The following is a 26,257-nucleotide window of genomic DNA, read 5'->3' on the forward strand; positions in this document are numbered from 1 at the left end:
TTTATTAGCAACAGTTGCTTCTCCTGCCAGGAGGCAGGGAGGCCTTCTATTGACTCTTGGATTTGAATCCTCACTCTGCAGTTTACTGCCTGTGTGACCTGGGGCAAGTCACCAGTCTCCTTGAGTCTCAGTTTCTCCTCTGTAAAATGCTCTGCCTATCTCATTGTTAAAGTCATTTAATTAAAATAATTTAATTCAGTTAAAGGGCCTACTATGTACCACACATTGGCAGAGTGTGCCTAGCATATAGTGCTGGAGAGATGAAGAACAAAGAACAAAGCCCTGATCTTCAGGGAGCCTATGTTCTAGGGGTGGGGATGGGGGGACATATTTTCAAGTGCTTTATATAGATTTATCTTTTGAAAAATTTAAATGTTTATCGATATATTTTGGTTTTATATCACCTATGTTTCCTAATATATTTCTATCCCTTTCTCCCCCCAAAAGAATAAAAAGGAGAAAAAAAATCCATTTTTAGGAAAACACCAACCGAGTCCAATATTATATGCAGCATTTCCCATACCCATAATTCCCCTACCTCTACAAAGAGGCAAGGAAGGTAAATTTTCATATTGCATCTTTGGGGCCAAGCGTAGTCATTATGATTCCATTGTATGCATTGATTGTTACTCTTCTTTTTTGTTTTAAATAAATTTCATTGAGATCTCATTTTGATATCATTTAAATTTCCTCCAGTCTTTCTTTTTCTCCTCTAAGAGCTATTTCATATAACAAAAAATTTCTTAAAAGAGAAAAATAGATTAGCAAAACTGCTTAACATATTGAAAAAAATCTATTATAAGCAATGTTCCTCATCCATTGACTGCCCCCTCCAAAGGAATGGGGAGAGGTTTCTTTTAAAATTTCTTATATGGGGCCACGTTTGTTCTTCATAACTTTGAAACCTTCCTTTTTATTGTTTTGTGGTGGTTATTTTTTCATTTACATTGTAGTCATTGTGTATACTATTTTCCTGGTTCTACTTATCTTATTTTTCATCAGTCCATATATATTTTTTTCTTGATTCCCTTTATTCCTGTTTGTCATTTCTTATAGCATAGTAGTATTTTGTTGCATTCATGAACCACCATTTTAGGCATTCCTGAATCAATGGACTTTTGTTTCCAGTTCTTTGCTGTCACAAAAACTGGGGCAGCTTGGTGGCACAGTGTTGAGCACTGGCCCTGGAGTCAGGAGGACTTGAGTTCAAATCCAGCCTCAGACACTTGACACTGGCTAGCTGTCTGACCCTGGGCAAGTCACTTAACCCCAATTGCCTCAAAACATCCAGGGCCATGTCCAGTTGTCCTGATGTATATCTTGTTACTGGACCCAGATGGCTCTGGAGGAAAGAGTGAAGCTAGTGTCTTTGCACAGTCCTGTCTCCCTTGAATCCAATTTTCTGCAAGTCATGACATCGGTGATGTCATAGTCCTCTTCTAGAATGAAGGACAAATAAATAATCACAAAAAGTACATTTTTAAAAAAAATCAGTGACTAGTAGTAGAAGCTCTAAATTAAAGAGTGTGGGTATTTGGTCACTTTGCACATTTTTTTTTTTGTTTTCTTCATTGACATAGTTGTAGTTATTGTATATGTTGTTTTCCTGGTTCTGATTACTTTGCTTTGCATGAATTTGTGTAAGTCTTTCCACAGTTCTCTTTATTCTTCATATTCGTTGTTTCTTACAACATAGTAATATTCTATTACATTCAAGTATATACATGTTTTGCCATTATTTAGTTGAGCTGTTTCTAGTTCTTTGCTATGACAAAAAATGCCATTATGAATATTTCAGTGTATGGTATAACTTTTATCATTAACATCACTGGGACGTGTTCCAAGAAAATATAGAATCAAAAGGTATAGACATTTTAATTTGCTTTCTTTGAATAGTTACAAATTGTTTTCCAGAGTAGTTTGACCAATTCACAGTTCCACCATGTATTAGTGTCCCTGGGAAGTAGGGATTAGGTCTGTGGGACCACTCCTTGGAGAAGCACTGAGCTGCTCTGGCCTCTTGTAGCTGCCCATGCATAATTCAGTGCTGAATTTAGTGCTCTCAGATGTTACAGAAGTGGGTTAGAGTGGGGAGAGAGTCGGGGTAGGCACCCACAAGCAGTCTATTGTAATAGTCCAGGCATTAGGTGATGAGGGCCATTATCAGAGGAGAGAAGGGGGTGTATTTGAAGATGTTGCCAAGGTGAGATGGATGGGCCTTGGCAGCAGATTGGATATTAGGAGTGAGAGATAGTGAGGAATCCAGGATGACTCCTAGGTTGTGAGCCTGAGGGACTGGGAGAATGGGGTTGCTCTCTTTATAGTAACTGGGAAGATTGGAGGGAGGAGAGTGTAAGGGGGAAAATGAGTTCCAGTTTGGACATGATGAGTTGAAGATATCTAATGGACATCCAGTTTGAGATGTTTGAAAGGTACTGGAAAAGTAAAATTGGAGGTGAACCGAGAGATTGGGGCAAGACAGTTAGGTTTGAGAATTATCCACATACAATTAAAATGCCGGTTTGGCAATCCCTTAAAATGAATCATATGTTGATGTTTTAAGTCTTAATGTCCTGAAGGATATAGTAGTCGTGTCACTGCTTTGTTTTACATTTTTTTGTTGTTTTTTGTCAATGCGTTCTGGTGTCTTTTGTGTATTGAGCATTCCTTTCATGTAGAGGAGATAAATAGCTTTTCTACCTGATTTACACAATGAATTGAATTCCTTTCTACTCTCTTCTGAGGACACTCCAGATAAGGGTCAAACCTAAAGTTTAAGTAAATTTCCCTAGGGCACAGGGGTGAGATCATAGAGACAAGGAGTGCAAAGAAAGCGCCTGATCTTTCTCTCTCAATAGACACCTGGCTCCCCTAGGTCTAAACTTGGTCCACCTATATGGGTCTAAAGCTGAGTGAAAAGGGAGAGGGCAAGTACCACATCTCCTTTGGAAGCAGTAGAAATTGTTATCATTATACTTGTCTTTCCACAACCCCTTTAACATTGATTCTTCCCATCTTTTGTCATCTTTGCTAATTTTCTGAGTATGAGGTGAAACCCCAAAATTGTTTCTATTTGCATTTCTTTTATCATTTGTGATTTGGAGTAGTCCTTCATTTGGTTGTTAATAGTTTGCTTTTCTTCTTTTGAGAATTGTCTGTTCATATACTTTGACCACTTTGGAAATAGCTTTTGGTCTTCTCTATTTACATTAGTTCCCCATCTTGTATATAAGGCTCATGACACATGCTTTATCTCATATGACCCTTACATGAACTAACTGAAGGAGGAATTATAGTTACTGTCTACATTTTACAGGTACAGAAACTGAGAAAATGAAGATAGTACATAGGAAAGAAATTTGAAGATTAAAAGACACAATTAAAATAGGAATAATAATAGCTCACTTTTTATGGTTCCTTATTGTTTACAAAGGTGGTTTTTTTGTTTTGTTTTTGCAAAAAACCCTTTGAGATACGTAATGCAAATTTTATTCTCCCATTCCACAGGTGAAGAAACTGAGCTTCATAGAAGTAATGTTCCTGTGGTCAGAAGGTAATAGTACTAATTGTTGTAGAAAGGCTAAAGATTGGATTCTTTGCTTCTCCAAGACCTCCAACTTGGCTTTTCTCTCCTTTGTTGGAAGCCTAACCCCACATCACTTGATTACACCTCTTCTTATACCTGTCCCAGAATACCAGATATTTTATCAGTTCTCCCATACTGACAAATACCACCCTCCAAAAACATCTTCTACTCCCAGGATCACACAGCTTGATGCTTGGGAAAGAAAGGGCTAATACCATAAGGAAAAAGAGATCCCAACAATACTATATCAATTTGATGCTGTTCAGTGTTTTTCAGTCATATCTCTTTGTGATCCCATTTGGGGTTTTCTTGGCAAAGTTACTGGAGTGGTTTGCCATTCCCTTCTCCAGCTCACTTTACACATGAGGAAACTGAGGCAAACAAGTTAAGTGACTTGCCCGGGGTCACGTCTGAGGCCAGATTTGAACTCAGTAATATGTCTTCTCAATTTCAGGCTCAGCACTCTGAGCACTATGGTGCTGCCTAGCCATCTCAATATTACAATAGCTTGTATTTATATGAAGATATCTATCTATCTATCTATCTATCTATCTATCTATCTATCTATCTATCTATCTATCTATCTATATCTTTCTGTCTGTCTGTCTGTCTAGTCTAGTCTAGTCTATCTAGTCTATCTATCTCCATTTTGATACTTACAACCCTGTGGAGAGAACTGGCTTGGTATCATTACCTTCATTTTACAGATATGGAAACTGGTAAGTGGTATAGATAGGACTTGAACTCAGGCCTTTGCCTCCATATGCCTTTGGTATAGCCAGAATAACTTCCCTCTTTTCCTTTTGCTTCAATACTATTGGTAGGCAACCAGATAAGTTATTGGCCACTTCAGAAGGTCTTCAACACTGGAGGAAAAGCACTCTGACCAAATATGCCTTGAGTAGGAGCCTCTTGGCCCAAAGAGCTTCCTCTCCCATGGCTGAATCCATCCTTGCAGTCAAGAACTCTGTGTGCCCTGGCAAACACCAGTGGCTGAGAAAGCCGCAGCAGATGAGCCCTAGAAAGCACTTGTGGGAATGAGGAGATGAAAGATAAGCTGATCACTGGCTATGTTCCATAGCCCTGTGCTTCATTACGAAAAGAGAGGGTAAAGGGTAGGAGCCAGTGCCTGGAGAGCAAATTATGGGTCCTGGAAGGAAGAGCCCAGAGTTTGGTAACAAACTTCCAGTTTGATTTCTTTGGGGCCAGGACCAGTGGCTAATCTGCAGGGCTTCAATCCCCTGATAACAGGAGGAGAGGAGAAACTGGTTGTCTGTGAAACCGTGTGATCCAATGGAAAATGTGCTCATCTAAGAGCCAGAAGCTGCCTAATGTGTATATGTAGGATGTCCCAAAAGTCTGTGCATTTTTAAGCTTTAACATCTTATAAAACATATATGCATATTTATGTATGTATATGTGCTTATGTCTGTTTATACATACAAATCTATGTATGTATGCACACATGCATGCATATATACAGATACGTGCATACATATACTCACATTCATGTTTATATATGGGGAAGATAGGTAGTGCCAAGCTTGGCATCAGGAAGACTCACATTTGGCAGGTTTCTCCTGGTGGCAGGTCAGACCCACAATAGATACACTGGGAGTAGGAACTTGGAAGGGCATGCCTGTGAGCTTCCCATTCAGTTCAGGTATGACCTTCCCTACAGCCTTAGCAGCACCAGTGGAAGCAGGAAGATATTCTGGGAAGCACCATGCCCATCATACCACGGCTTGCTAGGGGAGCCATCTACTGTATTCTGGGTAGCAGTAATGGCATGGATTGTAGTCATGAGTCCTTTCACAATGCCAAAGTTCTCATGAATGACCTCGGCCAAGGGGGCCAAGCAGTTGGTAGTGCAGGAGGCTTTACTGACGATCTTAAGGGAATTATCATGTTTCTCATGGTTCATTCCCATCATGAACATTGGGGTATCAGCAGATGGGGCAGAGGTAATTACCCACTTGGCTCCACCTTTCAAGTGAGCCCCAGCCTTCTCCATGGTGGTAAAGACACCAATGTACTCCACAATATACCGGGATCCAGCATCTCTCCATTTAATATTGGTAGGATCCTGTTCCTAAAAAATGGTAATAGCTTTTCCATTGATCACCAGCTTTCCATTCTCAGCTTTACAGTGCCCTTGAACTTACCATGAGCAGAATCATATTGAAATATAAACCATGTAGTTGAGTCAATGGAGAGATCATTGATGGCCACAATGTCTACTCTACTTGAATTTAATGCAGCTCTGGTCACCAGGTGTCCAATACAGCCAAATCTATTGACTATGACCTTCACCATATTGTTTCAGAGAGGCAACTAAAGCAGTGCATCCTGGCACCAACCTTGGGAAAAGAGCTGAGAGCCCCCACTCATTTTTATGTCATGTATTAGAATCATATACTATTTAATCCAATGCCTTCATTTTAGAGAGGTAGAAACTAAGTGCCAAGAATAACCTACTCATGGTCATGAAGAAGGGTTGAATTAGGAATACAAACCAAGCCTCTTGATGCTCCAGATCAGTGTTCATTCCTTTTAGTCAATGTTTCAAGTTACATATTAGTACAGAGTTCAATACTCAATCAAATTGTGATTTTATTGATGTGGACATCCTCTCTAATGGTGCAGAATGAAATCCATCTGTATGTGTTCATATTATATGAATCTTGGCCATGTCTTCCATTAACTTGCCGTAGGTGGTCAGCTTCACATGCCAGGTGGGGGCCTTCCTTGAGTTCTTTTGGTATTGTAGAGATAGCAGTGGAACACATGGGCTACCCACATTTCTCTGATGACATTCTTCACACCACTTCTATACATTTTCTCATTTGTAATATGTTATGTCCCAGATACTATATACCTCTTCATTGCCGTAGGAGAATCCATAGCCACAGTTCTTTGCACATCGTGATCCTGTGATTCAAATCCATATGGCATCACTGGAAGAATATAGGCATAAAAAGATGGAACTTGATTTCAGGGGAAAGTTTGGCTCACTAAAATAACTTCAGTTCATAAGTTCATAGATTTAGAACTAAAATAGAATTTGGAGGTCACAAAGGCCATTTTATATGAGGAAACTGGACCAAAGAGAGAGAGGTTAAGTGATTAGTCCAGGGTCACACAGGGAAACAAACAATACAGTCCACTGTTGACCTTCTCTTGTCCAACTCTGGGCCCCATTCATTGCTCATTTTTCATCATCAGTCATTACTTTGAGAAATAGCCATGACACAGCAAATAGACAGTTGGCCTTGAAGTCAGGAATACCTTAGTTGAGGTCTTTCTTCTGACATGCTGATTGAGTAATCCTGGGCAAGTCACTCAGTCTCAAAATGTTCTTGCCAGCTAAGAGAAGGAGCCAACCCGAGTAAGTAGAGAGAATTTCCATATCTGGGGAATTCTCTTCACTGATAAAATGACCGGTCCAATCCCTATGATACTGCTGAAAACACAGCCACAAACAGCATGTACTGTTGTGGGCAGGACCTGATTTTTTTAATACTCTGTTAATATTGTGGGGAAGTATGTTGATTCATGATGGTTAGAGCAGATAATAATAGCTTTTTTAAAAAATTGCTCTGTTTTGGCATAGTTCAATTTTTAGTGGGGTCTGGCTATCAAAATAAAAGAAGGATTTTCAAAATTCCATTCTGTGTACATATGTCCATTGTATTTTCATAATCATTTGAGACATTGGTCTTATTTTTGCCATCCATTTCCTTATTAGGTAGCACTTCTGGAGTTTGTGTTAATTATTGATTTTCAATGCCTTCAGTTTCTTCAGTTCATCCCTCTTCAGATTTAAATAACTCTTCAATTTCTCCTCTTCTTTCATCTGATCTGAGTTTAGGAATGAAGTTATTTCTTAGGATTGCCCTATATTGCATCTTCAACACACTGTTGTATGGCTCTGAGCTGACAATGTCATTAATAAAAAGCAGTCTAAAGTCATTGCCTATAGTTGGCAAAATCTGTTTCCACCTTTGTTATGTGATAGTACTTACTACTTAACCAAATCATCCATAGTTTTCAATCTATTTCATTTGCATTCTTGGTTTGCTCATTTTATTGGATAGCACCATTTACATCAAAGCATTTCCAGAAGGTCGGGCATTGAGGTTTCTAATTTTTCCCCCTGAAATACATCATACCTTTCTGAGGTTTTAGGACACCAAGGGGTGCCACTTGCTCAGTTGTCCTCATATCAAAGTGATAATCAATAATGGCTCTGATTAGGGACAGCCCAACAACACTGTGTCCCTGTCTGTTTTTAAGATTCATAGCAATACTTTCATCACACTGGTCAGGGTGCTAACCCAACCAATGGTATTGTCAGAGCCTGAATAGTCAGTATTTCAGAATGTTCACAGGACTTTCACAGCTATCTCAGGAAAGATGAGTCGCTGCTATGTACTATGTTGGTTAGCATTCCCGTACTCTGATATTGCTCTAACTCATGACATCAATAGTAAACCAGTTGGGCTTTGATGAAGCTGTCATCATTACCATCCTCCTCCTCCTCCTCCTCCTCCTCCTTCTTCTTTTTCTTCATCATCATCACCACCACCACCACCACCAACACCACAGCTTTAGTACAGTAGAAAAATCACAAGATTTGGAATCTGGCAACCTCGGTTAAAATCTTGACTTTGCTACTTACTACCTGTGTGTCCTTGAAGAAAGTCACATCAGCCTTCTGGAACTCTATTCATCTATAAAATGAAAGCATTGTAGATGACCTCTAAGGTCTCTTCCAGTTCTAAATCTATGATCTTATTACATAATAATTATAATAACTAAAATTTAGATATATAACCACATTCATGTGCATACATTTATAGTGGTCATTCTTGGAAATGTCAAAAGAAGTGGAGTAAGCCCTCCCTCCCTTGCTCCCCTTACCAGCTCCTAGACAAAGAGTGAATTCTTGCCATGGTCCTCACTGTCTCACTGATAAGCCTTTGTACTTTGGTTGAAGCCCCTGGGAACTAAAATCCATAACTTCTTGGTTGCATCTAAGAAGATCATTGAGTTTTTCCTTGGGAATGATAAGAGTTCCCACATTTGAACTGGCCCTTGGACTTATTCTTCAAAAGAGGACCCTATAAAACATATAGACATGCATTATGTCCAGATATGAATATGTCACAGACACAGAAAGAGAAATCAGATTGTGAGTGGACCTGGAGAAAGGCCTATCTATCCATGCAACTTCCATAGAGAACAACATGTACAGAGGGGCCAGTATCAGCTTGAGAAGTTGGAAAGAAAGATAGAGCCTTAAGGAGAAGGGGAATAAGGGAAAGGGCTGGGGAGAGTACCACTGTCCAAACCTTATAATTGGCCAAAATGGCCTATGTGTTTACCATACTGTGGATTCCATTTCCTGAGTCCGTGCTTGGAATGCACAAACTTCCTTACCCCTGCTCCTTGGAGTTTCTAAATTCCTTCAAGGCTCAGTTCCAATGCCATCTACTGTGGAAAACATTTTCCCTCTTCAAATAGTTATGTTTATGCTTCTCTGCTTGTACCATACATCTCCCCCCCTCCCTACCCCCAGTAGATTGGAAAAGTCTTGAGGTCATTGACTATTTAACATTTTTTCTTTGTATCCTTAGTGCCAAGCACAGTTATGTGAAAATTTAATAAATGCTTAATAAGTGTTTGCTGGGTTACTTTGTACATATGTATGTAAATCTATGCATATAGACACACCACATATATTATATACATATACACACATATGTGTATGTATATGTGTGTGTATATATACACACATTACATATATATATTATATATATGTACAGAGAGAGAGAGATTTGGAGATTTGATAAGAGAAGGAAGAATAGTGGATTTTTTTTTGCATTCTTAGAGAAGACCCTGCTAAGGAGCATATATCAATGAGATTTTGTGAGGACCCCACCAAGGTTTTGTCTAGGTTTGTAGTGTCAGGGACTGAGGGCCCAATCGACACCTGAGGTACATATATGTCCCCACATTATACAGAGGTTTCCAAAGTTACAAGAGTTCCTCAGAAGCCATCTAATCTAGTTCTTTTTAGGCAGGCTTAAATTCCCAACAGACAAATACCATTTCTCTTTTCAAAGATCACTGGGTAAGAGAGCTCTTGGGCATCATTACAGCATCCTAGAACTATTGTGCCAGTTAAGAATCCTTACTGATATGAGCCCTAATTTTTCCCTACTACAATTTGAGTTCACTTTCATCAGTTTTGTCCTCAGTGGAAAAAAAAGTCAATTAGAATTTATAGAGCAGGGCAGCTAGGTGGCACAGTGGATAAAGCATTGGCCTTGGATTCAGGAGGACCTGAGTTCAAATCCAACCTTAGACACTTGACAAGTCACTTAACCTTCATTGCCCTGAAAAAGAAAAAAGAAAAAAAAGGCTTCAAAAGAATTTACAGAGCAGATGCTATTTGGATGATACCAGTGCTAGGTGGAAATGGAGAAAAGCTTGTTATCCCACCACTAAGAATGAAGTTGGCTTGGTTTCAATTTTCAAGGATGCGTCTATCCCAACTAAATATAACACACAGTCATGGCTATAGGTGTTGCTTTAAAAAAACCCACCACATTTAATTTCTAAGAAATGTCTGAGTCACAGTACTTGGAAACACAGTGTATGTTGCTTTCTATGGCCAACAATGAATGGCCTATTCTCATTTGCATTTCTCAAATTGGGCATCAGTCTCCTACTTTTTCTTCTTTTCTTTGGCTTTCTTGGTTTTTTCCTTTTTCAGTTCCGCTTGGCTTGACTGGCCTGGCTCTGGAGGGTAGGGAAGAGGGGCTTTCAAAGTCTTCTTTTGCAGTTTTAGGTCTAATATTGCATAAGTCGTCTTTATCTCATTCTCCAATAGCTCCTTCAAGGACTCAATCTGTGTGCGAATGGCTTTGCGGATGATATCTTCCAATACCTGGAGAAAAAAACAGGACATAGCTGGTTTGGAGGGTTCTAGAGGGAGCCAGGGAAGTATGGTTGGGCTAAGAGACAATGAAACAGGGGGCAGCTAGGTGGCACAGTGGATAAAGCACCGGCCCTGGATTCAGGAGGAGCCGAGTTCAAATCTGGCCTCAGACACTTGACACTTAATTAGCTGTGTGACCCTGGGCAAGTCCCTTAACTCACATTCCCCCCCCCCCAAACAAAATAAAAAATTTAAAAAGAGATAATGAAACAGGAGTTTCATCTTTGCCCTTTCCTTCCTTTGTGACTTTAGATGTGGTTCCTCTAGTGGGGTAATTTACTGGTTACTGGACATAGGTCAGTATGATTAGACTAGGAGTCAATGAACTCGAGTTCTAGTCTCAACTTTGTCCTTTCCTTCCCTTGTGACTTCATAAGTGGTTTCTCTAGTAGGGTAACCCATGAGTTGGTTATTAGACAAAACCTTTACATTGAGCGTGATTTTGTCTTAACCCATATGGTAGAATCCTACAATCCAAAGGCTAGGAAGAGCTATTTTGGTCCCATGTTTTTCAGCCTTTCTAATCTCATACCAGAAGGATAAAGTTCCTTCAAATTTGTCAAATGAGGTGTTGGGCTGGATGAGGTCCCTTCTAGATTTATATCTATGATGTTCAGATGCACCCCAATGGCAATAACAACAATAAAAACAAAGCCATTAGAGAGTAGAGGAGATCAATTAAGAAGAAATGAGATATGAGGAAGGGGAGAAGAGGAACCAAAAGATAGGAGGAGAGAAGAGGAGATAGGAAGGGAAAGAGAAAGGAAGGGGGAGGAAAGAAGAAATTAGGGAAAAGAGCAGGAAATGGAGTCTATGTCAGTGGTAATATTTGAACACAGGTCTTCCTAACTACAATGCCACTTCCCTAGCTACCTCTCAATCATATCACTCAGCAATATTGTGTCTCACCTCTCGGTCTAGGACCTCCATTTCTTTCAGGGTGACTCCCTCAAAGATCTTCTGCATTGTATGCTCCCTTTCCAAGTGTAAGGTCTCCCTCAGAAGCAACATATTGGTCCGTTTTTGCACCTCAGCAGCCGTGAGCTCAGCCACCTTCTGCTGATAATTCCAGACCTCTTTGTCAACACCCTCAGACAACGGAAGGGGTAGCGGTGGAGGGCAGAGGTCTAAAGATTCCTCAGTCTGATACACATCCTGGTCTTTACAGAGGACATACTGGTAGAGTTTTAAATGCCGGATGAAGGTGTTGTGAAAATAGTCGCAGATGGCCATCAGATTGCAAGGATTAAATTTTGTTTCATATTCTTTGAGCTTGTTCCCAAGTATCTTCAAGGCCTGGCTAATGGAGCAATCTGGGAACGTAGAGACAAAAGTAGATGATGAGCTAGCTATCTGAAGAGAAGTCCAAAGGCCAGGCCAGCCACAAGGTCCAGGAAATACATCATGTGGGTACATATAATGTGGGGTTTTGGCCATTGGAGAGAAGCCACATGATTAGGGATTCTCAAGAGATGACTAGTCATTTGTTCATCATGAATGAGTTTGCTCCCCTCTCTATCTTTTCTCTCTCTTTGTGTAAGTTTCCAGACTGGATGAGGGTGTGTGTGTGTGTGTTTGTGAAATGTTTCTCCTTCCTGTGCTTGATACACATGTGACCATACAATTAGCTCCCTACAGAGATTGCTTGAAGTGAACTGTATGTCTGTCTTGGTAATCCAGCATCTATATCAGAGAAACAGACTGACACTGAAAAATGGCACCAGGTAATCTCCTGTTTTTGTCCTTTGTGTGTAAAAATGTTCATGTTTGTTGATGACTGTGAAGTTCATGATAAAAAAAAATAGTTTTAAAAATATTATGGGGAGGAGCAGAGGAATAGAAGTCAGGAAATCTGGGTTTTAGAAAGCAACTTTACCATGAATTTTCTCCATTCCCTCACTTGTAAAATGAGGTGTGTGTGTGGGCGTGATCTAGATCAGAGTCTGCAAACTACGGCCCAAGGACCAAATCTGGTCTGCTTTGGGTCATATGAAAACAGTCGGTGGCCTGAATTTAACCTATGTGCCATGGTTTGCTGACCTTTGTACTACATTCACTCATTCATCAAAAATTAAGCACTTACTATGTTCCAAGCAGTGTGCTAAGCACTAGAGATACAAAGAGAGGCAAAGTCTCTGCCTTCAAGGAGCATCTAGTGTGTGTGTGTGTGTGTGGGGGGGTGGTTGATGATTATGAAGGTCCCTTACAAGTCTAGTATTATATATCCTATTCTATAATTAATTATTTTACTTTGATATTATGGATGGCCTTTCTTCTGAGGAACTCAAAGAATTGGACAAAACATGCCCCCAACCCTTGATATTTTTTCTGAATTCCCCCAACTTTTCCTGTCCCCAAACTCTACTGTTGAGTCATTTAATTTCTCAGAACCCTGACAGCATATGGGGTAATATGGACAATGTCTGTCAAGTTCCATAGGCCCCTCTAGCTAGGGGCTGGTGCATCAATTGGCTCCTAGTGATGGGAATGCTTGAAAGAATCCTCCCCTTCATTTTTGCCCGTGGGACACTCTTTCCAGCTGTCTTGGTTCCATGAGGCAATATTTACCTTTAATCTCCCAGAGTAAAAAGAGGGTGGGGAAGTCACTGTCTTAGAAAAATATTCATCCAAGGGGGTACAACATTGAAAATCTTTCTGTCCTTGGGATTTGGCAGGAACAAGCCCTCACTTTGCCAACAGTTTAAGCTATGGTTTGGATGGAGTTTGGCCTCCTGGGAGATTCCACCCCTCTCCTTCTTGGCACTAATGAGGTAACTCTCAACTTGTTCATTTTAAGGACTGATTCCCCCCCCCCCCCCGCCCCTTTCACATAGTAAAAAGCAGGTAGACAGAAATCATCAGCATTTCTATACATGACCAAAAAGCTCAGCAGCAAGAAATAGAAAGAGAAATTCCATGTAAAATAACTGTAGATATGGGGCAGCTAGGTGGCGCAGTGGATAAAGCACTGGCCCTGGATTCAGGAGGACCTGAGTTCAAATCCGGCCTCAGATACTTGACACTTACTAGCTGTGTGACCCTGGGCAAGTCACTTAACCCTCATTGCCCCACAAAACAAAACAAAACAAAAAAAGAAAACAAAACACCCCCTATCCCAAATAACTAGATAATATAAATTATTTGTGAATCTACCTGCTAAGACAAACCCAGGAACTATATGAACACAATTACAAAACACTGCTCACACAAATAAAATCAGATCTAAATAATTAGAAAAATATCAATTGCTCATGTATGGTCTGAGCTGATATAATAAAAATGACAATTCTACCTAAATTAATTTACTTATTCAGTGCCATACTAATCAGACTACCTAAAATTATTTTTATTGAGATAGAAATAATAACAAAATTCATCTGGAAGAACAAAAGGTCAAAAATATCAAGGGAACAAATGGAAAAAAAAATACACAGGAAGGTGGGCTAGCCATACCAAACCTAAATCTATACTATAAAGTGGCAGTCATAAAACTATTTGCTACTGGCTAAGAAATAGTTTGGTAGATCAGTGGAATGGGTAAGGGACAGGAGACAGTAGTAAATGCCTATGGTAATCAACTGTTTGATAAACCCAAAGACTCCAGCTTCTGGGATAGGAGCTCACTATTTGACAAAAACTGATAAAACTGGAAGATAGTAAGGCAGAAACTAGGCATAGAATAACATCTTACACCATATACCAAAATAAGGTCAAAATGGGTACATGGATACCATAGGTAAACTAGGAGAGGAAGGAATAGTTTACCTCTCAGATCTATAGAGAGGAGAAGAAGTTATGACCAAACAAGAGATAGAGAATTTTATGAAATGCAAAACAGAAGCAACGTAGCCAAGATTAGAAGGGAAGCAGAAAGCTGAGAAACAATTTTTATAGCCAGTGTTTCTGATAAAGTCCTTACTTCTAAAATATGTAGGGAAATAAATCAAATTTACAAGAATACAAGTCATTCCCCAATTGAGAAATGGTCAAAGGATATGAACAGGCAATTTTCAGATGAAAAAATCAAAGCTATCTGTTGGGGCAGCTAGATGGTGCAGTGGATAGAGCACTGGCCCTGGATTCAGGAGTACCTGAGTTCAAATCCGGCCTCAGACACTTAACACTTGCTAGCTGTGTGACCCTGGGCAAGTCGCTTAACCCCAATTGCCTCACTAAAAAACAAACAAACAAACAAAAACAAACAAAGCTATCTGTTGCTATATGAAAAAATGCTCTAAATCACTATTAGTTAGAGAAATGCAAATTAAAACAACTCTAAGGCACCACCTCATGCCTGTCAGATTGGCTAATATGACAAAAAAGGAAAATAATAAATTTTGGAGAAGCTGTGGAAAAATTGGAACACTAAGGCATTGTCGGTGGAGTTGTGAACTAATCCAGTCATTCTGGAGAGCAATTTGGAACTATGCCCAAAGGGCTATGGGGCTGTGCATACCCTTTGACCCAGGAATACCACTACTAGGTCTGTATCCCAATGAGATCATAAAAAAGGGAAAAGGACCCACATGTACAAAAATAATTCTAGCAACTCTTTGTGGTGGCAAAGAATTGGAACTTGAGGGGATGCCCATCAACTGGGGAATGGCTGAACAAGTTGTGGTATATGATTGTGATGGAATACTATTGTCCCCTAAGAAATGACAAGCAGTTCCCCAATTGAGAAATTGTCAAAGGATATAAACAGGCAGTTTTCAGATGAAGAAATTAAAACTATCTATAGTCATATGATAAAATTTTCAGAATCATTATTGATTAGAGAAATGCAAATTAGAACAACTCTAAGGTACCATCTCACACCCACCAGATTAGCTAATATGACAAAACTGTAAAATGATAAATGTTTGAAAATACTACTGCATTGTTGGGAGAGTTGTGAATGGAACCAACCAATTTGGAGGGCAACTTGGAACTATGCCCAAAGGGCTATAAAACTGTGCATACCCTTTGACCTAGTGATACCATTACTTGGTCTGTATCCCAAAGAGATCAAAAAAAGGGAAAAGGACCCACATGTACAAAAATATTTCTAGCAGCTCTTTTTGTGGTGATAAAGAATTGGAAATTGAAGGGATGCCCATCAATTGGGGAATGGCTGAACAAGTTGTCATATAAGAATATAGTGGAATACTATTGTGCTTTAAGAAATGATTAGTAGGCAGATTTCAGAAAAACCTGGAAAGACTTAAGTGGACTAATGCTGAGTGAAGTGAGCAGAACCAGGAAAATATTGTGCATAGTAACAGCAACATTGCGTGATGATCAACTGTGATAGACTTAGTTCTGCTCAGCAATACAATGATCCAAGACAATGCCAAAGGACCTATGATGGAAAATGCTCTCCATATCCAGAGAGAACTGTGGAGTCTGAAGGCAGAGGGAGGTATACAATTTTCACTTTTGTTTTTTGTTTTTTCTTTCTCATGGCTTTTCCCTTTTGTTCTGATGCAAGACAATTCCAAAGTGATTCAAGGATTTCGAGGAAGCAGAGGTGAGGAGAGAGGACATCTGAAATATTGTGTTTTGGAGTGCCATATTTTAGGAAGGAAACCGGCAAGCCGCAGTGCATCCTGAAAAGGCTGTTTAGGATGGTGAAGGAGGATAAGAGACCATTTCATAAGAAAATCAGTTGGAGGAATTGGGAATGCTCTATTTGGAGAAGAGCCGACGGTGGGGGCATGATAGTTGTCTTCAAGAACTGAAGGGCTGGGGGGCAGCTAGGTAGCACAGTGGATAAAGCACTGGCCCTGGATTCAGGAGTATCTGAGTTCAAATCCAGCCTCAGACACTTGACACTTACTAGCTATGTGACCCTGGGCAAGTCACTTAACCCCCATAGCCCTGTAAAAAAAAAAAAAAAAAGAACTGAAGGGCTGTCAGAGGAAAGATAATGGATTTATCATTACTCTGCTTGGCCCCACCAGGTAGAGCTGGGAACAGGGGGTGGAAATTACAGTGAGACATTGAAATCTCTCTCACACTTAGAGCTATCTCCAATTAGACATGGCCTGCTTTAGAAGGTGCTGAGTTCCTTCTCATTGGAAGTCTTTTCTTTTCCCTTTAATTTTGAAAATTTTCATATTTTTTTCAATTAACAAAAAAAAATCTACATTTTCATCTGAGGAAAGCAACAACAACCTCACAGTGATTAAGCGGCTTACTCAGGCTCACAGAATCAATGGGTCAGAGGTGGGATTTGAACCCAGCTCCTCTTTTCTACAAGGCCAACAATCCACTGTGCTTGAGGGGAGAAAAGGGATGATCTTCGTGGAAGTCCTGGAGGAGGTAGGGTTTGAACCAGGTTTTAAAGAGAGGACTCATAGAATCATAGGTTTAGAGCTGGGAGGAATGATACTGGAACAAGAGTCTCTCCTCTGTAGTACCCCTGAGAGTTGGTTCTTCAGCTTCTTATGGATGAGGAAACGGGGGGCCAGGGAGGGAAGTGATCTGCCAAAGGTCACTTAAGTAGTGGCCCAGCTGAGATTTGAATCTAGGTTGCCTGCTACCAAATCCAGTACTGTTCCCATAGTAGAGGCGGCTCGATGGTACAGGGGAGGGAGGGTTGGTTCTAGAGTCAGAAAGATAGGAATTCGAATCCAGTCTCAGACTCTTATTAGCTGTATCACTCTGAGCAAGTCATCTTAACCTGTCTGCCTCAGTCTCCTCAACTTTAAAATGGGGCTAATAGCAGTACCTACCTCCCACCCAGGGTTATTGTGAGGATCAAATGAGATCTAAAATTTGTAAAGCACCTAGCACAGGGCCTGGCACATAGTAGGTGCTTAGTAAGTGCTTGTTTCCTTCCTCCTTTCTTTCCTGTACCAACCTGGAAGCACATGGATTAACAGAGAAGAGAGGGGAAGGGGATTCATCCTCATAATCAAAACGGGACTCTACACCAATGTAGAGCAACCTTGCAACATTTGAATGTATGGCTTTCCTTGGTCATTTGCTGAAGAAAGCACCCTCAACAGCAAATACGCACTGCAGCTTGTCTGGTCGCGGGCTGCTCCTTTCCCCTTCCCAAGGACTCTGTTCAGGACTATACTTGGGGGGTGGGGCTGGGACAGTCTGGTAGGATGGGTGTTTGCTCCCAGCCCACTGAAATCCCAAATCCTACTGATGTCTCTGGCTTCCTTTAAGTTCCAACTAAAACCCCACCTTCCACTGGAAGCCTTCCCTAACCCTTCTTAATTCCAGTCCCTTCCCTCTTTTAATAATTTCCTATTTATCCTGCATGTAGCTTACTTTGCATATATCTCTTTGAATGTTGTCTTCCTCATTAGATTGTAAGTTCCTCGAGGGCAGGGACTGTCTTTTGCCTCTTTTGTATCCATAGGGCTTAGCACAGTGCTTGACACATTGTAGGTGCTTAATAAATGTTTATTGATTGACTGATTGATAGATTGAAGGTTTGGACAACCATCATGGAAGTGTATTATTGATCACACCCATTCTACCTTCCCAGTGTTTTGTAGTCCTTTTATTATTTCTAATTTTCTCTTGGTTTTGCTTCCCTCTTGACACATGATGAAGCTATAGCCCAGACAGTTGTCTGAGGTCACACATTAAGTCATTGCTAAAGTTGGGAGTTACATACACAGATTCACTTACTGGGCCCAGCTTCTTTTTGGGGAGGCCAATTTCAGGTTATATAAGGAAAGGGACAATCTAAGGCTTACTAGGAACAGTTTCTTGGCCTTTGGAGAGCACTTCATAAACCATATGTTGAGAAGTCTGGGGCAGGTGACTCAGAAACCCATGGATTAAATCTCTGGGAGAAGCCCAGGCTTCTTTCCTCAGACAGATCTGTGCCTGCAGGTTCAACTTCAATATCAGGGAGTTGCCTTGATTTGCATTGGCTGCTGGGAACTTCCTGAAGACTGCCCCCTTCCCTCCCTCCCCAACTCCCTGAAGGGCAGCACCTGCACAGAACACTGGAGGCATGGGGACTGGGTGGGGTGGGAGAGGAGGAGGAGGAGCAGGAGGAGGAGGAGAGGACTGGAAAGACAGCATTATAGAACTCCAAAATCCAGGGCAAAAAGACATTTGATTTTAAGAATCACCAAACTTACTTCCTCCTGTCACCACCCCCCTCCCTCCCTCCCCAAATACACAGGAATAGGGTTCAGGGTTTTGTAAGATTGATTACACCCCACATAATTTCTGGAGGGTCTGGCTAGGAAACCATGGAAAGAGGCCTCCTCTCTCCCCAGGGGGGATACCAGGTTCCACTAATGCCCCCTGAAAAACCAGTTTGGCTGCAGTCACCTCAACTCTAACCAGAAGAGAGTCAAAACACTTTGGAGTTGCATAATTTTCAGTTCAGGAGGCCTTTATCAGGGCCTACTTTATAAAAAAAATTGGAGTAGGTAAAGATTCAATATTGCACAGTCTACTTTTTAGGGTCCTTTTTAGGGGTCTCCTTCCCTTTCTCCCATATCCAGTGTCTCACTGGTCATTACCCTGCACCAAAAGCTAATCTTGGGGCAAAATCCAAGATATTTATTCATGCTGAAGTGTAAAAGATGGCTAAATCTGAAATGTGTTTGAGGGAAGGAGGAGGAAAGGCACTTTACTGGGGGACACAGCCCCAGATATAAAATGTCTGACTTTTCCTTCGGAGCTGCTCTCTCAGGACTGAGAATCAATCACAGTTTACCTATGGCTTCATTAGAGCTCTCAGGGCTGGAACTGATTTTGCCTTTTTTTGTATCCCTAGTACTTAACGCAGTACCTGGCTCTAAGTAGTATCTTGAATAAATACTAGTTAACTGACTAGCTTAAGCTCTCTGAATCTCAGTTTCTCCATCAGGAAAAAAGGAAAATAATATACGTATTATCAATCTCACTGGCTAGAATGAGATAAGTTATATATTAAATACTTTGAAAACCTTAAGTCACTAAATATATGTGAACTATTATTTTAAAGAATGACTCATCAGAATAGATTTCAGGGTTAAAACTGCAGTGTTTAGAGAGTTGTTTCCACCAGGTTCATCTGTACAGGAAAGTTGAGAGAGGAGAGGTCAAAGTTAGAAGTGAAAGTCAAATTTAGCTCTACTAATTAGCTAGAGACTTCAAAGCAGCTTTGAGGCAAAGGGGAAAAAGCTACAGTTGAAGGAGGTGAACAAGGGCTGGCCTGATTTCTACTCTTATTGAGATGAGACTCTGTCTTGATTTTCAGAATCATAAATCTGATTCTTGGGGCAGCTAGGTGACACAGTGGAGAAAGCACTGGCCTCAGGTTCAGGAGGACCTGAGTTCAAATCCAGCCTCAAACACTTGATGCTTATTAGCTGTGTGACGCAGGGTAAGTCATTTAACCCTCATTGCCCTGCCCCCCCCAATCTGATTCTTCTAGTTCCACCCTATGATCTCAGAGCTGAGGAAACTGAATAGTCTAGGATCACGTAGATAGTAAGTACTTAACTCTGTTTGCCTCAGTTTCCTCATCTGTAAAATGAGCTGGAGAAGGAACTGGTGAGCCATTCCAGTATCTTTGCCAAGAAAATCCCAAATGGGGTCATGAAGACTTGGAAACAATTAAACAACAACAACAACAATGACAATAACAATTAAATAAGGATTTGAATCCAGGTCTTTCCACTCTGCCACAGTACTGTCCGTCTCTCAGATTTAGGTGAAAGCTGTTGCAACTCAACTGAGATTTCAGGGTCATCAGATCTTTCATGCTCATAAAATAATCAGGTATCCTCATCTGATTGGGAGAGTCCTGCTTTTTGATGGATTGTATAAACATCCCAGGCAGGTTAAAGTTTTGTTCCAAACCCTTCTAGAGACAAACTGTAAAGTGCTGAATTTGCCTTGTGGCTAATAGTATCTGAGATCAAGGTGATGATGAGATTAGTTCACAGAGCAAGGAAAAAGTACCCCTTCAGTCCTACGGCTTCCAAACTACTTTGAGGAATAATCAGGGAATAGGGAGTCCCTTTGAATGACATTCACATCACCCCTGCTACTATATTCCTGGGATCTTGGGCTGGAGGATGAGGGCAAGGGGCAAGAACAGGCTCCTGTTATATTTTCTCACCCATTGCACACAGTCCTTAGCCCATGGGTAGAGGTGAAACCGCTGCTGCCAGAGTGCAGAGCAGGAGTAGCTTAGGGATAGAAGAGTTATGTTAGATCTAATTGATTCATTTCTGAATTTAGAATATCCCTCTGTAAAGAACTCTGCCTACATCTTGAGAGCATGTTAGAGCAGGGTTTATATTCCTCCTCCCAATTTCTTCCCCTTTCCAGACCCGCAGTAAGCTCCTGGTTTCCACCCTTCATCTCCATCTGCACCTCCTTCCACTGCTCTATTCCAAATGCCACCCCATTGGTGCCCCGACCTCCTAATTGTACACTGAACATCACCCCACTGGCTCCTTCCACTAAAGTATAAGTCATCCCTATTGACTTTATTTAGGAAACTGCCCTCCTTACACTCTCCCTATGAATGAAACTGCAGGGTTAGCTTCTGGAAGAGGAGGGTAGGAGATCCAGTTCTGAGTAGCCCTAGGGGATCTTTACCACCCACTATTGCTCAGTCTCCAAGGAGGAGGTGGGGATGACCCAGCAACATTAGGGCTGGCTTGATCCTGTCCAGATGATAAGGACACTTATGTTGGGGCTTCAAGAAGTTTAACTCTTAACTGGCTGAGAGTTTGCAGTAGTAGCAAGTCATTTTGATATATCATATTCCATTTTCATCCAAAAGTCAAAAGGTCTAGAGAGACCACTGCCTTTCAATAATGGTCCTTGGTTACTGATGGTCACAAGATACTGATGTCTCATTCCCCAGGTTTAAGGTCCCTTTACAATGAGCTGAGTTAAGTGACCTGAATAATTACTGAACCTTGCATGCCAAAGAACAATTTGACCCACTTGGGAAGTACTGAAAACATCCTATGTTTGAGGGGTCTTTCTGAGTGGACATAATCCCAGGAAAAGCCACCCCTTGCATCCCACCTCTAATATCTCTCTATTCAATTCATTGTGATGATTCAATATCATTGGATGATAGGTAGATAGAGCATTTATTAAGCTCTTACCTGGGCCAGTCATCATGCTAGACTCTGGTAATACAAAAACAAGAAGCAAGACCATTCTTGCCCTCAAGGATCTTACATTCTTTATTTTTTTCTTTTTCTTTCTTTTTTTTGTGGGGCAATGAGGGTTAAGTGACTTGTCCAGGGTCACACAGCTAGTAAGTGTCAAGTGTCTGAGGCCAGATTTGAACTCAGGTCGATTTTACATTCTAATGAGGCAAAATAACATGTAAAAGGCAGCTAGGAAAAAATGCCCACCAACTAGGATGTGATATGGAGATGACTAGAAGTGCTTTGGAGGTCTGGTTCTGGGCAAAATAGGAACAAAAGCCCACCTGTAATAGCCTAGTATCCCAGGGTTGAAGACCAAGTTTTGTGTGTGTGTGTGTGTGTGTGTGTGTGTGTGTGTGTGTGTTGGGGATGGAGAGTGGAGGAGAGATAGAGATGTTGGCTAGAGTCAGGGCAGCATGGTATGTATAGCTGTCCAGAAAGAGATGTGAGTGCCAGGGGTAGGAGGAAGGTGAATAGATTCCATCCAGGTTGCCTGGAGGATGGAGGATGGAAAAGGGGATTCTAGAACCATGGATCAGAACATAGTGGAATGACCTTTCTTTCCAAATTGGCTTGTTCATTCAGCTAAGAAGCTAAGAAGTCCATGTTTTTGAGTAAGAATAGATCTAAGATGGTCATTTTCCATAGTAGAGAAGGCATGGTTGCTTTCCTTTGAATACTATCCAGCTATAATAGTAATGATGATGCTGGTGGTGATGATGCTAGCTTATGTATATGTGTGTGTATATGTATTATACATATAATATGTATACATATATATCCCTTTGCAAATTGTTTTAGCGATATTAGCTTATTTGATTTACACAACCATACTGTGATATAGGTACTGTTATCCTCATATTTCAAATGAGGAAACGGTGACTGAGAAAATATAAGTTATTAGCCCAATACCATAGAGTTAGCATCTGAAACAGCATTCAAACCCAGATACTCCTGACTCCAGCTCCAACATTTTGTGCCACTTAGCTGTCAGTTACTGAGTTTCAGAATTCTTGAACCGTGGCATCCAGAACTGAACACAATGGCATCTGATGAGGGCAAAGTCCAAAGCGATCAGCACTGCTCTATTTCTGGACACTCCACCTCCCCGATTGTCTCCCAAGATCAAATTTGATTTTGGCTGTCACTTTATTCTGCTAAATCATGTTGAGCTTACAGTCCACGAAAACCCCTAGCTCTTTTTCAGAACAACTGTTATCTATGCATGCCTCCTCCATCTTGAAGAGAAGGATTTTAACAAGTAGTGAAGTGGAGAGAATGCTTTCCAGGCGCAGGGGACCAACTGTACCATTTACTTTTGTACTATTTACAATATATTTACTTTTATCCAAAAGAATTAATGCTACACAGGCCATTGTGGGAGATTCATTCCTTTGTTCATTCAACAAGCATGTATTAATCTTATACTAAGTGCCCTAGGTTGTATTAGGCACTCGACTGCAAAGACCTAAAAAGGAAAAAAAGAAAAGAAACTTTTTCTGCCCTCAATGAACTTATATTCTGTTGGGAGAGAAGAGAGGGAAATAACAGATATACATATAAATAAATACAAAGATATACAAAATAAATGCAAAGTAAAATTTTGGGGGGTGGGGAGGTACTAGGAGAAATAGCCTGAGTATCATGTAGGAGGAAGCTCTTGATATATTTGAGGTTACCCTGAAATCACACACCCCAAAGTCATCCAGCAAAGATTTCATCTAACAAGGTAGAAAAAAGAGGACTAACCTGCCCCAGATGAAACTGGCCCTCAACCTTAGTTTGATTGACTGAAAAAGCTGAATCCTTTCCTGTGTGGTATCCTGTTTCTATTCAATATGGGGAGAGGGAAGGGAATAAGCATTTTTATGGCACTTACATGCCAGGCACTGTTCTAAATACTTTAGAACTATTATCTCATTTTATCCTCACAATCCTGAGAGGTATGTACTGTTATGATCCCCACTTTACAGTTGAGGAAATGGAGGCAAACAGATGCTACATGACTTGCCCAGGGTCACACATAACTGTCTGAATCCAGATTTAAACTAAGGTCTTCCTGACTCTAGGCCCAGTGTTCTATCCATTGTGTCATCTAACTATATACATTCCGTTCTCACTTGCAGGTAAGTGAACAGGTTCCCAGAAACATCCCTTCATGCTCTATGCTCAGTACATCTTCATAATGGCTGATCTGACTTTTGGAGTACATGAAGGCTGGCACACTGTGGAGTCAGGAGTTCAAATCACAACGCTGACATTTGTGTGTCCATGGGCACATCCCTTAGCTTCACTGAACCCAAGTTTCCTAATATGTAAAATGGATATAATAATAATTCCTACTTGGTAGGGTTGTTGTGAGCCATAGATGAGAAAAGTGCATTGAAGATCTTAAAATAAAGTATCAGTATATATCTCTGGGTGCTGCTGGTGGTAAGCTATGATGGACTTCTTTCCAAGTATTGCAGGAAGTCTGTGCCCATTCTTGGCACTAGCTTTTTCAAAGTACAATCATGGCCACCACCACCATCAAGATGTATTGACTAAGGGCACCATGATGCCAGTTCTGTACTGGTATATAGTCTTAGACCCAATATTATCCTACCAGAGCTCCATTGTGTTTTCCAATGCTCAAAGAATTGGACTGCTTTATAGCTATTCCTTATCTGATATAAATTGGGAAATGCAAAGAAGAAGGATGATGTGTGGGATTGGGGAGCAAGAAAAGGGAAACTATTGGGTCTACTGTTTTCTTGTATGGGTATCTGTCCTGCCATCATACCCCCAAGGTTCTCAGGATTTTGTCATCTGCTCTGATACTTCCTTTGCCTACTATCCCTTTGTCTCTCCAACTGTCATGAACTGAATATGAAAATGAACCATCTCTCCTTTATATTTTGTCTCTTTGAATTAGGATAGGAACTCCTTGAGAATATGGACTGTCTTCTATTTGTATCCACAGTGCTTAGCAAAGAGCTTTCCTCAGAGTTGGTACACAAAATGTGCTCTTCCATTACATTCCAATGGGCTTAGAGTCAAAAGATTTGAATTCAAGTCCAGATTCTGCCACTGATTGACTATTTCATTAGTTCTTTGAAACCCAGTTTCCTGATGTGTAAAGTGGATATTATAACAGTTATACTTTGATTATTGGCAAAATTTTGGGACTTTACAAAATGTATGGTTAGTGACCACATAAAAAAGGAAACAGCAATCACAAATATCAAGAATAGATCATACTGAATTAATTTTGCTTCTTTTCTTGATAGAATTACTAAACTGGCTGATCAGGGGGGATTTTATAGATACAGTTTATCTGTTTTCATGCTATATTTGTGGACAAGATAGAGAAATGTGGGCTAAATGATAGCATAGGTAGATGGGTACAGAAATGGTTAGATGACTGGACCTAAAAATTAGACCACTAATTATTTGAGGAAATTTAGGAACCAGGGTAGAGGTGGGGGTGGGGTGGGGAAATGATGGATATGCAGATTGCATACACAACAAGTTTTTAGATGACATAGAGCTGGGAGGGATAGCCAACACACTGGATGACCAGGATCCAAAAAGATCTTGGCAGGTAAGAGAAGGAGGCTGAATTTAATAAGATTAAATTCAATAGGGATAAATGTAATATATACAAAATAGAGAAGGCAGGGTTAGACAGTAGCTGTTCTAAAAAGGATCTTGGTCAGTCAGTCAGTAAACTAGCATTTTTTTTTTTTGGCAGGGCAATGAGGATTAAGTGACTTGCCCAGGATCACATAGTCACATAGACATCAAGTGTCTGAGGCCAGATTTGAACTCAAGTCCTCCTGAATTCAGGGCCAATGCTTTATACAACTAGCATTTTTAAGGATACTATTATATTCTAGGCACTGTGTTGAGGGTTGGGAATACAAAGAAAGGCAAAAGACAGTCCCTGCTCTTAAGGAGCTCATTGACTAATGGGGGAAACAATATACAAATAACTATGTTGTTGTTCAGTCGTTCTTTTCTGTTGTGTCTGACTCTTCTTGACCCCATTTGGGGTTTTCTTGGCAAAGATACTAGAGTGGTTTGCCATTTCTTTCTCCATCTCATTTCACAGATGGGGAAACTGAGGCAAACAGGGTTAAGTGACTTGCTCAGGGTAACACAGTTTGTGTCTGAGGCCAGATTTGAAGTTACAAAGATGAATGTTCCTGACTCCAGGCCTGGCACTCTAGTCACTGTGCCACCTAGCTACCCCAAACAATTATGTACAAACAATTCATATACAGGATGGAAATGAGAGGGGGGAAGAGAGAGAGGGAGAGATGGCCCCTTACTTTAGGAAGATCAATTTGACAGCTGAGTGAAAGATGTACTGTAGTAGGGAGAGACTTGAGGCAAGGAGGCCAACCAGTATGTTATTGCAGTAGTCCAGGTGGAAGGTGATGAGGACCTGTGCTGGGGTGGTGGATATAGGAGGGGTAAGAATTTGGAGAAGAGGGATGATTGACATCTATGGTGTGAGCCTGGGAGGAGAGTGGTACTCTCAACAGTAACAGTGAA

The 26,257-nt window shown here is 40.7% G+C and overlaps 1 protein-coding gene and 1 pseudogene across 1 annotated transcript in view; both read right to left on the minus strand.

Moving 5' to 3' along the window:
• Positions 1-5,136: 5,136 nt before the first annotated feature.
• On the minus strand, positions 5,137-5,902 carry LOC122739269 (annotated as a pseudogene).
• A 4,417-nt stretch (positions 5,903-10,319) lies between these two features.
• The window catches only part of C2H8orf74 (chromosome 2 C8orf74 homolog), a 53,391-nt gene continuing 37,453 nt past the window's right edge, over positions 10,320-26,257 (minus strand). Inside the window, 2 exon segments of the mRNA XM_043981773.1 lie at positions 10,320-10,541; positions 11,502-11,907. Of these exon segments, the coding sequence (XP_043837708.1) occupies positions 10,320-10,541; positions 11,502-11,907 (628 nt within the window).

The sequence above is a fragment of the Dromiciops gliroides genome, chromosome 2, assembly GCF_019393635.1.
Source record: "Dromiciops gliroides isolate mDroGli1 chromosome 2, mDroGli1.pri, whole genome shotgun sequence".
Classification (NCBI taxonomy): Eukaryota; Metazoa; Chordata; class Mammalia; order Microbiotheria; family Microbiotheriidae; genus Dromiciops; species Dromiciops gliroides.